The 16,590-nt window shown below is 38.1% G+C and overlaps 1 protein-coding gene across 1 annotated transcript in view; it reads left to right on the top strand.

Moving 5' to 3' along the window:
- ryr3 (ryanodine receptor 3) overlaps positions 1–16,590 on the top strand; it is a 143,220-nt gene that overhangs the window by 17,419 nt on the left and 109,211 nt on the right. Inside the window, exons 2-7 of the mRNA XM_030721104.1 lie at positions 2,451–2,570; positions 7,111–7,215; positions 9,452–9,472; positions 12,375–12,449; positions 14,205–14,283; positions 14,646–14,758. Coding sequence (XP_030576964.1) covers positions 2,451–2,570; positions 7,111–7,215; positions 9,452–9,472; positions 12,375–12,449; positions 14,205–14,283; positions 14,646–14,758 — 513 coding nt within the window. The remainder of the gene's footprint in view (positions 1–2,450; positions 2,571–7,110; positions 7,216–9,451; positions 9,473–12,374; positions 12,450–14,204; positions 14,284–14,645; positions 14,759–16,590) is intronic.

Consider the following 16,590-nt stretch of genomic DNA (forward strand, 5'->3'; position numbering starts at 1 on the left):
AGTGGAAGAATCCTTTGAGACAAAATTTGACTTTGAACCTTTACAATATCATTTTGATATTTAACATCTGCTGAAAACAGGAAAATCTGTCATTATACCTCATGGAAGAGGCATGTTTTCTCTTCTTTTCAATTCATTTATATTCATAGAGCAGTGTGAAATTACTGCCTGGAGACAATTTTCTCCTATATTGGAGGATTTACATGAAATGGAAGTGAATGCTTTGTATAACTAGCTTATTCAACAACTAAAAGCCTCACTTAAATGATTTTCCGTGCATGAGCTTTTACGTTGCAGTCACACTAAATTTCCTATGGTTTAGGGTCCAATGTGCCATTGTTTGAAACATTGTTAGGGTCTGTTATCTTGCCTCCTGAGTCTGTGGGTGCTGTACAGCCTGTATCTAAATCTATTGAATTAATACTGCTGTGAAGGAGGTGGGAGCCAGAACCATGGCAACCATCAGCTCAGATTAGTGTGGGATGTGAGCTGGCAAGAGACATGCACGCACAACACAGACACTATGCACTCGCGCACACAAACAAATCGATATCTGTGCGTGTGTTGCCAAATAGAGCCCGACCCCTCTCCACCCCGACAGATACAGATGTTCATTTATTGGCTGTACTGATTAAATCGAGGTCTTTCTTTCTCTCACAGAGATACCAGAATCTGTGGAACAGATTTAGAAAAGATATTACTCCAAACTGGTTGTCCTCAGTACTTTGATTAATATAGTTTTTGTATTTTTCTGCTGCTGAATTAAGCATAAGGGGTGCAGCTCCAACAAAAGCTTTGGGAGGGTGGTCATCGGCAACCTCCAAAACAGCTGATATTGGACACCAGGCTGCTACTACTGGCACTTGTTAACAAGCCATCTCCATAGAGTCCAGTTCCTCCATGCCCATCACTGATGATATTAATAATTGGGAATTCAATAATAAGAAATATCCATGGCAAGTCATTAAGAACCTATTGTTTTCCAGGAGCAACAACCAACAACCTGATTAACAAGATCCCAAGTCTTTTGGCTAAACACTGGCCACAAATATTACCATAAAATTTTTTTTTTTTTTACTTCCAGTGAGGCTGTGGTCTTGGTGGATTCTTCAGACTCCTTAATCCTTTTAGAATTCAGACAGTTCTTTCCAAAGGTTTCAGGTCAAGTACACTTGACATTTCTACAGGTGTTCCACAGGGATCCATTCTTGGGCCTCTTTTATTCACCGTACACAGAAACTATATTATCTCTTCCACCCAAAAATGCAATGCACATTTTTATAAAGATGACACTATTTTATATGCCACTGGTTTTCTTGATCTGCAATTCTTGCAATGACGTTGCAATTTTACAGTTGTTTTTTTTTTTATATATTACACACATAAACTTGTTTTATATGCTAAAGTACTAACTAATAAAACTAAGTGCATGATAAAAGTAGGTGACCTACAGTCCATATTCAAACCCTTCATGGTCATAATAATCGTTATAAATACACTGGACTCTGGCTGAATGCTAGACTCACTTTTAAAAACCACGTGGAACACCTATCAGAACATTAAAGGCCCAGATTAGATTTCTATATAAAAACAAATCTTGTTTAGCATCCACAAGTCATATCATTTTACATTTAACAATTTTGTTTGTGCTTGATTATGGTGATATTGTTTATATACATGCATCTACTGTACATCCATCTTGGAGCTTCTTAATTCTGTGTATTCTAGAGCATTATGATTTATCACAGGTTATTCTTGTGTTACTCGTCCTCACATTTTTACATGAAAAAGTGAGGTGGTCCTCCCTAACGAATTGAAGAGAGCAGTAGTGTATGATGTTTGTTTGCAAAGATTGCCTTTACTTGATTGAATTTAAATACAGTACTTAAAATATCAGATCATGGGACACTTTAACATTAGCTTTATCTCTTATTCACACTGAACTTGGCGAAAACTATATTTAAATACTTCCCTATAAATGGAATAAACCACAAAAAACTATGAAACTGCATTCTCTGATTCTCTTTTTGTTTTTTGTTTTTGTTTGTTTGCTTGTTCTTGATTTTTTATTTATTTATTTTTTTTTTACACAGGTCTCTCTTTAAAAAGATCATGATCCCAATAAGACCTGTATAAATAAAGGAATTAACAATAATTTGTAAGTCTGTTGTGTATTATAGCAACATAGTACCTCCATGCCCTTCATATAAAAGGTATGTTTTTGTAACTGTGATCGATCTTGCTCTGATCAGTACTTTTTTAGGCTAACTGCTCAGCTGGCGCACCATACAATGTAACGTCCAAAGAAAATTCTTTAAAGTCACTCTGAAAGTCAAAGGTGTGGTAAACTGGAGCATAATTCAATGCCAAGACAGGGAGGTATCTTGTTTATTTTGGTTGGGTCACTTTACAAACATTTTTAGCTTTAACCCTCCTCTGTCCTCTGGCAGGATGATGAGGTGGTGCTCCAGAGTGTGGCCACCATCGAGAAGGAGCATCGTAAGTTCTGCCTGGCCGCCGAGGGACTTGGAAACCGTGTGTGTTACCTTGAATCCACATCTGAAGCTAAGGTGAGGATGGCCAACAGCTTTGTTTACTGTACTGCTGAAGAGCTAGTGTAGAAATGGTTCATTTTAAACAGCAGTACTAAACAATACTTTTGAAAAATAGTTCTAAGTACTGCCTTCAATCTAAAAACACACCATAGCTCGATTGCACAAGCTACAGCACCTCTTCTTCAAATCACTTGTCATGTTCCAAATGTGTTCAGTGAAACTGGATGTTATTTAATCAACACTGTGAAGCGCAAATTTGCCACTCTGTGCAGCTGAACCAGGAAGTGGCAAAATTTGGAGACACTTATTTGTTACTTTTAGTTCAGTATTTTATCTGTTTGTTTTATTTATAACTATTTTTCCTCATGCTGCGTTTATCTAATTTAAAGTAACTAAATGCATTAACCATAAATTAATCATTTGAACCAAAACTTTAACTTCACTTACCTTTAGATTTCCTTATATCCTGTGTTTTAAGCTAACTATTTTAAACTTTCCCTTTTAAATAAAAAAAAGCAGTGTTTGACTAATTTTGCTGCTTTATATCTTTATTTTTCTGTTTAACGTTTTCCCAAACCATTTATTTTCTACTAATTAAATCATTTGTAACTTAAATATTTGCATGTTTTTTAAATAACTTTTATCCACTTAGCCATTGTTTTTATTTTTTCTTTATTTTTAATTTTGAGTTTTAATTATTGTTCTTTTGTTTTCATAATTAATTAATTTGCCTAGTTATTACGCTTAGCTAAGTATTTGAGGCACTAGTCATGCTTTAGTCACACAAAGGAAACAGTGGTTGGAGACGGTGGTACGACAAAAATTGTTGCAACCACCTTTATGGAGTGTGTATGACTGCAGAGTTGCAGTCTTTCACACTTTCCTGCAGCTTCTCTCCTCCGGTCATCCCCCCAAAACCTAATCCCCACAGACAGTGTGTCTGCCCCAGACTAACAAATGAAAAATCTTTAATCTTTTAAGCATAAAAATTCACAAAGAAAGAATTGTGTAGTATTCTCAACACTTGTGATCGCTCTGGTCATTAGCAAATGGCACGGTCACCTGTAGTTTGCCTGAAAGACACTGACTTGTCTGCAAACACTTACGAGCTACTAGCTGAGTGGTGGTGAAAAAGTGCAATGCACATCGTAAAGCAGACTATTCGCCTTCAACATCAAAGTTGTGCCTTACCACTCCAACCAACTCATTTCAAAAGGTGTGGTTCAAGTAACATTTGTCATTAGTGGACACCCAGAAATGTTAAGAGGGAAGCTGTTTTCTTGATGATTTAAGGTTTTGGAAAATCTCATATTGAATGTTCAGCAATAGGCAGTCTTCAAATGTAGTCATCTGAGCAGAGCTTGGTTTCTTGAAATTGGTCCAGATAATAATATTCTGACATGATTAGACATGTTTTCTCTTTCAGAGAGTTTCCTTAATCATGAGGACAGTGGTAATTGTGATGAACTGTAATAACACAAACAGTTTGAGCTGTCTTAGCATCTCAGTTTTCCTGTCTTTTTAAATAAAATTAATTACATCTTGCAGGAATGAAATTATTGAGCAATTAAACTGCAACCTGTCCTCATTTGGTGGAAAAAAACATCTAAGTTTAAGAGATGTGCAAAATAATGTTGAAGCCAGCGTTTGCAGCTCTGTTCCTTGGCATCTTTCTTTCCTATACATCAAAGTGCCTTTTGTGATTTATTTCACTGAGATCCACATTCTCTTAAAATTAGTTCTTCTGGCAAAGATTTGGGATTAATTTGAAAGTTGAGATTCTGTGTAGACACTGTAATGGAAACTGCAGGTAATTAGATAATAAAATAAAATAAAAATAGATAAGTGTCATCTTGTTGTTGTCCTTCTAGTTTCGATGCTTAGTTTGAACTTTATCAGGCCATCTTGACCATGTCTAAATACCTAAATGTATTACATTGCTGTCATGTAATTGGCTGATTAGATATTTGTATTACCAAGCAGTTGAACAGATGTAACTAAGTGGCTTGTGAGTGTAAAGCTCTGCAATGCCAAGCTTCCATGTTTTTATGAGATGTGCATATTGGCTGGATTTAATTGGGCCACTGAGTATTATGACTTTGAATAAAATTTTGGGACTTGGGTATGTTTTTTGTTCACTCACCTGGAACTGTTGAGCTGGAGAGCAACACCTGCAGAGCTCCAGGCAGACTGTCACGAGCACCTCTCACCTTGGGATCAGTGACAGTGCTTCTGGCCTCCTCGGGTGTGAAAGGTGGTCAAGAATTGGAGGTGATAGCTGTGGTTTGGCACATAGAAAGTGGCTGTCATCTCAGGTGTTGACACCTCATTTCCCAGACTCTGACAAAGCCTGGCTGCTTGCCAGTGCCAGAAAAAAGGCCAAAGTGAAACAAGGACTTACTAGGAGTTTTGAGATGGTGTTTTAAATGTAATGTTTGTATTACTTTGGCATATTGTAAGCTTGTAATACTTTTAGCTACCAGTCTTTTGCATAAATGCAGTCACAGTTCATTGTAACAAAGGGGCAAGTTTATAAGTTTATTGTATCACAACCATCAGACATTAGCTACACAGACTATAACTGTTAGTAGGATCAGTTTATTGTTTAAAATCATTTTAAACTATGAGCAAACTTATCTTTTAATAGTAGATGACCTTGAGAAGATGTAATTATTAATTTTATTTCTCCTCATTTTACATCTCCTGAATAGTTTGCATATGAAATAACATTCAGGCTGTGAAATAATCCTGTTTGATTTCCTGAAGGATTATTTTACCCATTTTTCTCAGCCAAGCTCCCTGGAGAGAGCATGAAAGAAATTAAACATTCGAAAGGTGACTGTGACCACAGAGACAGTGTCTGCTCTACCCAGACCAGTCAGAGTGATCAGTGTGTCCTCCCAACCCTGGAAGAAGTATGATAATTGGAAAATTAGTGGTGAATAATTCATAAGAGGTGTAAGGTTTGCAGAGGGTTGCGAGTTAGCGCTGCAGAAGGTCGTATGACACCACAGATGTAGCTGCATCATGTCAAGACAAAACTAAACATTAAAATGACCCTTTCTCACTTTTGCGTGTCGAGATGATGAGATTTTGGGGTTTCTAGCCTTTAATGAAAGTGTTTTCCCTGATTATAGTAAATGTGGACATCTTATCCAAGTGTACATACAGGCAAATTATAAATATGTGAGTGGACAGCAATTGTGTAAAGGCTGTTTGTTGTGGGTCGCAGTGAACTGGTCGCAGACATGGATATGCTGTGGCGTTAGAGGTTCCTGCGCATGTTTGCGTTAAGTTGCACAGCAGCCCCATCCTCATTATCACCCAGCAGCCCTCCCCTCTGCTCACAGTTCTCACTTCACTGCAGAGGTCAGGGGTCAGACGCTTGTGTTACTCACTGAGGGCAGGCACCCAGTACATTAAACCATTCCTTGTAATCTCCTTCGTGATAGTCATGATAGGTGAGGGTGACTGTTGCTACTGTATGAAATGGAAATAATTAATAAATGTGGCAGTTACTGGCTTAGGGCTGTTTTGGTTTTGTACGTACTGTTTTACACGACTTGTCAGCGGTGTAATGTTAATCAACAGTGCCATCTAGCAAATCACAAAGTAAATATTTTTTTTGTACTTTGACAAGCAGATGCTAATGAATGGGTCTGGCTTTGGACTGCTTTTGTGCCACAAGTAATTTGCACTATATATTATATAACCTCATTTTATTCCCGAAATGGCCCTTTGTATTTAATTATCCCAGTACCACATACAACCCTGTTGCTGAAAAGCTTTCATCACTGAATAATTTATAACATCAGTTATTACTGAATTTACTGAAGCATAGCCAATGTGCTTTTCACTCTAAAAGCCGACTCTGATGCTTGTTATAACAGAAAGTCAAGCAACCCTGATCCCTGAGGAATAAAGCCTAGCCAAACTAATAACTGGTCACAGGCTGCACACCTCCTCATAAGCCCAAGATGGCAAAGAAGTTATGAGTTATCAGAATTATTTATGAGTGGCAGGAGTTTATATATTTCACTTAATCTGGTCTTAGATCAGGGCATGTAACTAATCATTTAGCTGCAAAGTAATCATTTACTTCTTATGAAAATGCAATGTAGATCAAATATATGTGCGTGCATGTGCTTAAATACATCAGAGATTCTTTCTTTTCAGCAGAATCATTAAATACCTTTTTATAGTATACGTTTCTGAGTCAGTACGAAATTTCTTCAAAGGGTGTTCCTCTGAACTCCTGAGTCTCAAGTTCTTTTTATATCAACCTGGTATTTTTACCTCAGGAAAAAGTACTCCAGATTAGGGAAGCTGGGTGCACACCCCTGCAAATGACATGAAAGGGTATTCAAGGAGGGTAAACTCTATGTACATTCCTTTTGGTTTTTTTGTACCCTGAAGAGGAACCTGATTCTGCTCAAAATACCACGTCACTGCCTCTTTAACTTCAGTTTCATTCACCCCTGTGCTTTTGTCCTCTTCTCTTTCTCATGCACTTTCCCCACTTACTATCTTTCTTTTCTTTCCTTCTGCCGTGCAGTATGTTCCTCCGGACCTTTGTGTCTGTAACTTTGTGTTGGAGCAGTCCCTGTCAGTGCGAGCCCTGCAGGAGATGCTGGCGAACACTGGACAGAACAGTGAAGGGGTGAGTACATTCCTCCTTCCCACTGATTCCCTGTTATTCTCTGTCTAATGCACGCAATAGACTCAAATGCTTGTATTTATGCACATGAGCAAAAATGAATCAATCTGTAATCTATAATTAATACTATGCCACAAGATGGCCTTGATCTTTTTTTTCTTAACAGTATAAACTGGCATTTGAAGTCTCTATTTCTGTGATCTTGCTAGTTAATAAGACAGCATCAGTGCAAATGAACAATATTCTTCACTCTATTTTCAACCTAGCACAATTTACCTTAAGGCTATTTATTGATGATTTATCAACTTGAAAAGAAAATCCCCCACAGTCAGAGCATTCAAAGTATTGAAAGTATAAACACACTGAATCTGCTTCGAGGGGCTTCTCAGTTCAAATGCTGGAAGCTTGCCTGATTTCTTTTTTTTTTTTTTTTCTTTCCTATACACCTCACAATCAAGGCCAAATCCAATAGCACTTCAAACCTCATTAAAGGCTGAATTTGAACATCAAATGAAGATTCAGTAGGTTGATTATAGTCATTAATCATGAAGAACTTTAATTGACCAACCAAACAAACACAACTACCTGTTTGCAAAAGCTAGCGGGATGTTGGTTTTATGGTTGCTTATGTCGTATTTTTTTTTCAATGCATCTTTTCGATCGAGTTTTATTTGCTTTCCTTGAGCGGATGCTTTTTGTTTTTTTTCTTTCAGCTGGTGAACTTTTAGTTCCTTACAGGAAAAAATGAAATGAGCAAAACTTTGAGAACATCATTTAGAACAAAGTGAAAAACCTGAAACAAGCTTGCTTTAATCATGACCGTAAATATGGTTGTCTGAGATGTCAGTCTAAAGTAACAAATGCTTATTTGTCAGTGGCAATTCATGGGTAAATGTGTCTACATTTAAAACTACTTGGGCAGCAAATTTTAACTTTCAAAAGTGAATGTGGTAAAAATCAATAAGCAGCTTGAATCAAGTCCCAGTAGTGCTTAGACGAGACCACACCTACAGTACAGTAGCAATACTCTGAGCTGCTTTAACACTGAGAACTGTAATTGAATTCTAAACAGAAGGTGTCTCTCTTCATTCTCTGTAACACATTCCTGATGTGCAAAGAGAGATCTGATAAATAAAGGTCACTGAGGGTGAAAGAAAGGAGGGAAATTATCTGTGAGTACTCTTCTGCATCCACCACATCCTCGCTCGATTTACATGAAACAATGTGAGCCTCTCCCTCCTGGCACTGCTCCAGCTTGCATGGCATATTTATTAGAAAAGGTAGGTAATCTTGGTTTGGGCAGATTCTCTGTAGCACCATGGGAGTGTCATCGATAGCACTGAAGCCCTCCAGTGGGCTGCGTGCGGTTTGTAAACCATTGTCAGATGCTCATATTCAATCATGCTGCAGTGCTCTAACAGAGGCATTTCATGTTTCATTTATTCACATTGCCCAACACTTCTAGTGACAATATAGATTTAATAAAGGGAGATCAGGAGATGGGAATGGCTGGATATACCCACGTTTACTCCAAATTTGTTCTGGGAAAACCAAAGAGAAAACAGTGCTTGAGTATTTAAATTTGGAGAAATAAACACCCACATACAAAAAATGTGCTTGTGTAATTGTTTATTTTTTTAGTCACTGTTCCTACTGGGTACGCATGGTCTGTTCTTAGTTAGAAAGCATTCCTAAAATGAGAGATTCAATTTTTATTATGAGCCAGTACTTTGGACGGGCCACTGGTACTGTAGGAATAGAGATGACAAAGCAATGGCCGCATGAATCATTGTGCAGTACATTCGTAGCAATTACAGAAACCCGAGCACTACAGAGCATTGCAATGCCATTTGAAAGACATCAGTACATCACCTTACAATACTAACACAAGATAGTCCAAGTGCTCAGTTGGTCTGTGCAGCATAGCCCTCTGACAGATGCTTCTTTAAGTGTCTTAGTTTCTATACCACTTGGGTCCCCTCACTGGAAAATCAGCCCTGCATTGTTATTAGCCTGGGTAGCAGATTTGTTTTGTGCTCAATAGTGCAACATTGTTGGCTGGCCTTGTTTGGCAAGACAACATGATGTTGGCTAGAATACAAACTCTCTGGTAGCAAGGCTAATAAATCACCGTCTTTCTACATACCACTATAATTCTCCCAATTTTTGCTCTCAGATTTGTGCAATTGACTGCCATGCATCCCTATAACACATTCTTTTCATTTGTATTTGTTACTAGAGTGCTGACCATGAAAAATGGGTAGGTCCATAAGTTTGTTCATCCATCATGTTGTCAGCGTGCATGACAGATGTACTTACTGTCAGTTGAAAAGGGTTAAAAACCTTCGGTGCTTTCACATAAAGCAATGTCTATTTCTCGATTGTCATAAAAATTGCATTTCTCATGTATTCACTTTAGAAGATGTTTAGTGTATTTTAGGGAGCTATTACACTAATGGTGGTACATTTAAAGTTATCACCTCACCACATATTGAATAAATGGAATGAAAAAGACATCCTCAGGATAATAAACTAGGCTTTCACCTCATCAGAGGTCAATCTAGAGACTATCAATTAACTTGTCACAGAGCTTCACAGAGTTCTCTTATGGCAGTCTGGAAATAGACATCCATTGCTACTGTTACATTGTGCTCATGAGTCAAATGTCTTTGCCTGGCCTCTCTGAAGTATACTTTGTGTGTAAGCACTTGAAAGTGATAGTGTCTGCTACTCGTTTGCTCAAAGCGTTTATTTATCCCTTTTTGCTTTTTACTGGACTAAGTTCAAGCCTTAATATACAACTAGAAATATCTCTGCTAATACATTATAAATTTACCTAACAAGTGGTATCCTTAGCTCTTAATTGATTTAATTTAGCAACTCTTAAAGGTCTGGAAACCCACTCGTTGGCAGAAAACTCACTTTGTGGTCTTGGTGTGCTTCTCTGTTTTCTCTGGGTTTGGTCTCTAACATTAATTGATTTTAAGGGTACTGACAAGAGGAAATGTAATGAAATCAGTTTTGATTTCAGAGTATTCACATGCACAACTGTTAAGAATTATGAAATGCATTTTTAATTACAGATTACTGGATGAATTCTTTTTTTTCTTTTAATTATTAACTGCCAGTCCAACATTGCACATCACAGTGCATATGATATTTTAATGTGCTTTTATTAAGTTAATGCAAAGCAAATTAATTGCAATCTTTGTCTGTTATTTAGTGATTTAAAGGACAGAGCAATGAATATGCACATGAAAGTCAATGTATCAGATGGTACTTAGCAGATTAGTCTGGCATAAATCTATTCCTTTCTTCCTTGGAAAATTGATTACTTTGCTTTTTCCCCATCCTCAGGCCATTCTATATGAGATAAGATATTAACTGTACATTTAGGTAGGTCCCTTAGTCATGGTTTTCTATAAAAGCTCTGTCAAGTGTTTGACAATGGAAAGTGGACAATGTTTCGTTCTTGTAGAGGTTTATTTAATGACATTTGTCTAACTAATTGTAAATACATGCAGGCAAGAATATGTTAGGTATTAGGTTAGGTAAAGTTAGTTGATGACTGATGGACATCCAGCAAAAAAGTAAGGATGGTAGAGGAAGGAAATCATGTGACAAAGTTTTCACAGAATTCATTGCAAGCCTGTGAAAACTAAGTTCATCCCTACTGCTTCCACAGGAATTAAGAGGGTAAGTAGCAGCTAGGTGCTGCTAATCAAATGCATTTAACTGAGCATCAACATGTGTGACCACATCTGTAAATGCAGAAGGTCTGATAGTTTGCTGATCTCGAGCATTCAGGTATGTGCCATGTGGCAAATGTGTACTAGTATTAGCTCGGAGTGAGCAGAGAAATGTTTACCAGAGATTTACTAAATTTGTCTTAGTTCCTGGAAAGTAAAAGAAGTATCATTTAATGCTTTTGGTCTTTTTGTTGGAATTGATGACTACTTTCTACAGATGTGGAAAATTTATTTTTGTTATTACTCCATAGGGCTATTTCTAAATAAATTATAGTGCCCATATAATTTTTTAAAAATAAATCATGTTGCTTACTGCAGCAGTTTGGCAGACTTTAGATTCAAAGACAGTAAATGGTAGAAGGAACAATTCATTCAGTTTTAGCCGCTTTACAGGATTTGCCTCTTTGAGGCAAAAAAGTAAAATCACAAAATTATCCATAAATATACAGCACACACACCCATCATCCTCCTGCAGCACTCATACAGAAACTGAGACAAAACAATTTCTAACACATTTTGCACAACAGTACCGAGCTGTTCATGATACAGCACTTACACACAGGAGGGGCACCCACACCAAAGGTCACAGTTCCTGGCAGTGATGTGTCAGCATGACAGCAGGCCTGAAATACAGACTGGCTCTCTCACAGTACCCCCCCCCCCCCTTCCCTCCCCAGCTGTTGCTGGATACTCTTCCCATTTTTCTTTTTATCTAAGCCTCCGTTTCCTTTTTTGTCTCACTTATACAAGCCATCTGTGTGATACTTTGAAGCCAAATGAGAATTAGCTAAGGGTCATATTCAGGGGACTGTTGGGAGTTCCCTTTAGGTCAGTTTGTATGCAAACCTATCAGTAAACAACCAAATTAATGCTGACAGCTAGACAAGAAAGAGGAGAGCCTCTAGTTTAGTTTTTGCTCCTTATGGTCATTCTCTTTTTTTCATTCTGCTGCTAGAGGTTGATTAAAAAGGTAAGTAGTAATTTCTTTATTTGCCGTGATGATGAAGGATCTCACTCTTTTTTTTTTTTTTGCTCATCTGTTTCCTCACATTTCCTCATGTGTTTTGCTATAAAACCTCACAGTTATTCTTGTTTATCACAAGAATGAGCAAGTTGTCTACTGAGTGTGATACTATATAAGTGTTCATTTGTTCGACCGACTGTGAATGGAGTTTTCTGTGTGTTTCCCTTCCTCTTTTTCTGTTTCCTGCTTGCACTCGGAATGGTGATCCACAGTAACGGATGCTTGATCCAGGAAGTCCCGTGCTTTGCTCGCACAGAGCGTAAAGCCAAGGGAACTTGCACTTTAATAGCTGATATAGAAGTAAAGTGGGAGATACTAACCTGTCAGGGTTCAGAGGTCAAGAATAGTAGGGTGTGGTAATAATCTATTACCTGTTTATTTCCTGGCAGGCGGGTCAGGGGGGTGGACACCGGACCCTGCTCTACGGTCACGCCATCCTCCTACGCCACTCCTTCAGTGGCATGGTGAGTATTAACAATGCAATGATGACAGAAAGGTAGGTAGGCAGGCATTTTTCTTGCTCACAATGGGGCCTTACTAGGTGATTGTCAAGTAAGCGTAAGTTAGCACCCCGTATAGGAAAACCAATGTGTGCTGCATTATTTGACAAAAATTTGCTTTTTTATAATATTTCTGGATATTAGACAAATCAAAAATGTCACCAGTGCTTGAATAAAGGAGTGCCCAGTGTTAAATGTTAAAAAATAATTGTATTATTGTGCTGGTATTTTTAAAAAAATGGTTCTGCCTAAAAAAAAAACTGGTGTTTAAAAAAACCGTGAGAGGCAAAGTTTCACTTAATGTGAAGTCTTCAGTTGCTTTTGTTTGAATTAAAGCAACATACAGTACTGTGCAAAACTCCTGAACCTCCTATTACTTCTTAATATTTTCCACCCAAGGAGACAGATTATATTCTAATTTTGTAAAGTAGTCTTGAGCATTAGTTCTCCGTGCTTTCTGAATTTTTTTGTTTTGTTTTGTTTTTTGACAATTTGGTTGCTTTTTCATTCATTTTCAGTCCACTCCTCGTACCTGACCATTTTCAGAGGAATGTTTTTTTTTTTTTTTGTGTGTCTTACTTGGGAGCATGTCTCAAAATGCATAAATTATTCGCATTTGTTTACTGTAAACTCCAGAAATGGTCTCAGTGGATGGTTAACTGTCAAGAAGTCATTCTTAAGGAAGGGAAGCACAATAGAAAAGGCTGAAGTATGCACACAATTACACAAGAATGTGACTGAAAATCAGTGGCAACAGGTCTTATGGAGTGATGACTCCAAATTTGAAGGTTTTGGTTCAATTCGTCACTATATGTGGAGGTCGGGGGAGATTTATAACAGTGAGTGTCTACAGCCATCTGTAAAACACATGGGGGGGCTCTGTCGTGGTTCTTGGCTGCAAGTGAGTCCGTGGTGTTGGAGATCTTGTCAAAATTCATGAAATTATGAACACAGAAAAGCACTTTCAGATTTGATTCACCCTGCTGTTCCATCTGAAAGGCATCTGATTGGCAACTGCTTCATTTTTTTTTTAGCATGACAATGATCTCAAACACACTGTCAGTGCAGGTCAAATATAATATAAATATCCATCCATTCATTCTCTTCCGCTTATCCTGTTCGGGTGGGGGGGGCTGTCAAGATGTAAAATACATACAACTGAACATTATCAATCATTAGGATTAGACTCCTCAGAGCCTGGGGAAGCAGTGTGGGACCATTTTGACAGAGAACAGAAGAAAGACAGCCAGCATCCAAAGAAGAGCTTTGAATGTCCTTCATGAAGCCTGGAGAACTGTTCCTGAAGACTGCTTCATGAAATTTCCTAAATGTTCAGTCTGTGGTGGTCACACCAAATATCGACTTTCAAGCTGGTTAGAATTGTACAGACTGTTTTTGGCCTATATTCTCTATTTCCATGTAAATTTGTACATTTCAGTAAATCACTGGATCAATTTTCCTCACAAAATATAAAGAAATGAGGGGTGGCTCACTTTTGAACATTACTGTATGTGCTTTGATCATACCTTGAAACAATAAATTGGTTAATAAATTACTTACTAATTGATTAATATACTAATTATTTAGCACGAATCATTTACCCCTTAGTTATACATACCTAGTATTTTAGTGAGACCCATTTAACATGAGCTGAATTCCTCTTACGGCTAGTCTGAGTGTTTCCTTTGACCTAACATTAGTTCATTTTTCACTCACCAGTACTTGACCTGTTTGAAGACATCAAGGTCTCTGACAGACAAGCTGTCATTTGATGTCGGACTGCAAGAAGATTCAATAGGTACGGTATGACTAATGGGCACTTCATAGATTTTACTGCTTTCAGTTGAATTCAGCCTTCAGGAGTGACCATTTCAGGTTGATTTAACGTTGATATTGAGCTAATGGGAGGAATACTCTAACTTCACTTGTGTGTGTGTGTGTGTGTGTGTGCAGTCGTTCTACATTTGACATTTGAACTAAAGCTTGAGGCCATTTATCATAAGGAAACAGTTCCGCTGCTCCTACAGCGTCTAACAAAAATGAAGAGAAATTTAAAAGGGCATGCACGTGACTGCCCTGCTCAGCAGATGTGCTCAAGTTTTATATTCTCCTTATTACCAGTTATGCAAATATTATTTTCATGTGTATTTGTGTGAATAGGAGAGGCCTGCTGGTGGACCATTCACCCTGCGTCCAAGCAGAGATCTGAGGGAGAGAAAGTTCGCATTGGAGACGACCTGATTCTTGTCAGTGTGTCAACAGAGAGATATCTAGTAAGTCACATCTAAAAGTCGTATTTACTCTTTTTACAAGAGTCGAACACATTTGTTAGATAAATGTACGCATGGTAAAGGTTTAAATACTGTAGATATCTTCTTTAGTGTCACAAGCAAACAAACTGTATGGTTTTAGCCAGAAGACTCTAGTCACCTTTTACAGTGTAGCAGCTGCTTGAAGAGGAACTTTAATAGAAAGTCACTGTTATTCAAAGGCAATAAAAGTTTATACAATGAAAAGCATTGTGGAAGTTACTTTGCATCATGGGAGGCCATAAATGCATGCCACGGTGGTGCGAGGGTTAGCACTGTCACCGCACAGCAAGAAGGTCCTGGATTTGAATCCAGTCTGGGGCCTTTGTGTGGAGTTTGCATGTTCTCTCTGGGGAGCAGCATGGTGGTGTAGTGGTTAGCACTGTTGCCTCACAGCTAGAAGATCTGGGTTCGAACCCACCTTGGCCTGGACTCCCCCTGTGTGGACATGCGGTTACTGGGGTTAAGTTAATTGGTGATTCTAAATTGCCCATTGGTTTGAATGTGAGTGTGAGTGGTTGTCTGTCTTTTTGTGTTAGCCCTGCGACAGGTTTTCTCTCGTGAATATGTACTATTTTCCAGTACAGTCACGCTACATCAGAGTCTTGCTTGTGTTTCTGATACTTTGTGTATAATCTCTCATTTTCCTTTGTCTGGTTTGCTTGTCAGATCTCACTTAATTCAGATATTCTCTCCTGTTGTTTTGGGAGCTTTCTTATTCCACTGCCAAGTGTTTTGTGTGTTTGTTTGTTTTTATGTCGGAACAGAATTGTCTGTCTCTAAACTTGAAAAACCAAATATGCCAAATCCAAAAAATGGTGGTTCTGTTTAGAAGATTATGTGCTGGAGTCATCAGCTTTGGCTCACCGTCTGCCTGAAAAGGCCCTTTAGAAAGTTTTATAGCACTTGGATAACCCTGATACCGGTTTCACTCCCACCAACTTTGGAGTGATGAGGCAGTGCAACGGGGAAACTCAAAAACTTTCTATTGCTGTCTGTAATGGAAATCTGATTACCTGTGAAGCCCCCTCTGTGCAGGTCCTCCTTTAAAATGTATTTTTATGAAACTCATCCATCTGACTGATGAGCTTTGAGTTAATGCTGTCTCCACCATGCAGAGCTATACACCTGACCTCAATTAACTTGCTTGGAAAAGAGAGGAGAGGTGGATTTGAGGAGGAACTGAGGAAGAGGCAGAGAGAGAAATGGCAAAAGGGAAGGACAACAGTGTGCCAGGCACTATCTTCTAGTGGCCACACCTGACCTTCAGAGAGGGAAAATGTGCAATTAAAGCAAAACTGGCAAACCTCCAGTGAAATCTTCACCTGCATTAGCTCGCCAGAAATTCAGCTATTCAGCTATGGGACACAACACAGAAATTCAAGCAAAATTAGTCACTGCATTATTACTGTGAACACTCACATTGGATGTAATGCAGTCTTTTTTTGACCTAGGCATTTGTGTCAATGTGTCAGGTTAGGCTGATTTATCTTAGTTTCCCTTTAGGGTTAAAGCCTGGCAAATAAATGTCAGGAAGGATTATAAAAATCACATTAAGAAGAGACGATGAATAGATGGTTCGACCTCAGTTATAGCTCTCCAATAATCTATAACATCTGCTGTTATAGACTAAGATATCTAACTTTTTTAAAATGTCATGCTAATAAAAATATGAGCTAACTTAAAAATAAAAAAAACTTAATTGGTGTTTATATTTATCTTTCCATTGATTTAAATATGATGTTTTCTTGTTGCCAGAATACGATTAGATGCCTTCCTAATGGTGTTATGTGATA

Source organism: Archocentrus centrarchus, chromosome 24, assembly GCF_007364275.1.
Source record: "Archocentrus centrarchus isolate MPI-CPG fArcCen1 chromosome 24, fArcCen1, whole genome shotgun sequence".
Classification (NCBI taxonomy): domain Eukaryota; kingdom Metazoa; phylum Chordata; class Actinopteri; order Cichliformes; family Cichlidae; genus Archocentrus; species Archocentrus centrarchus.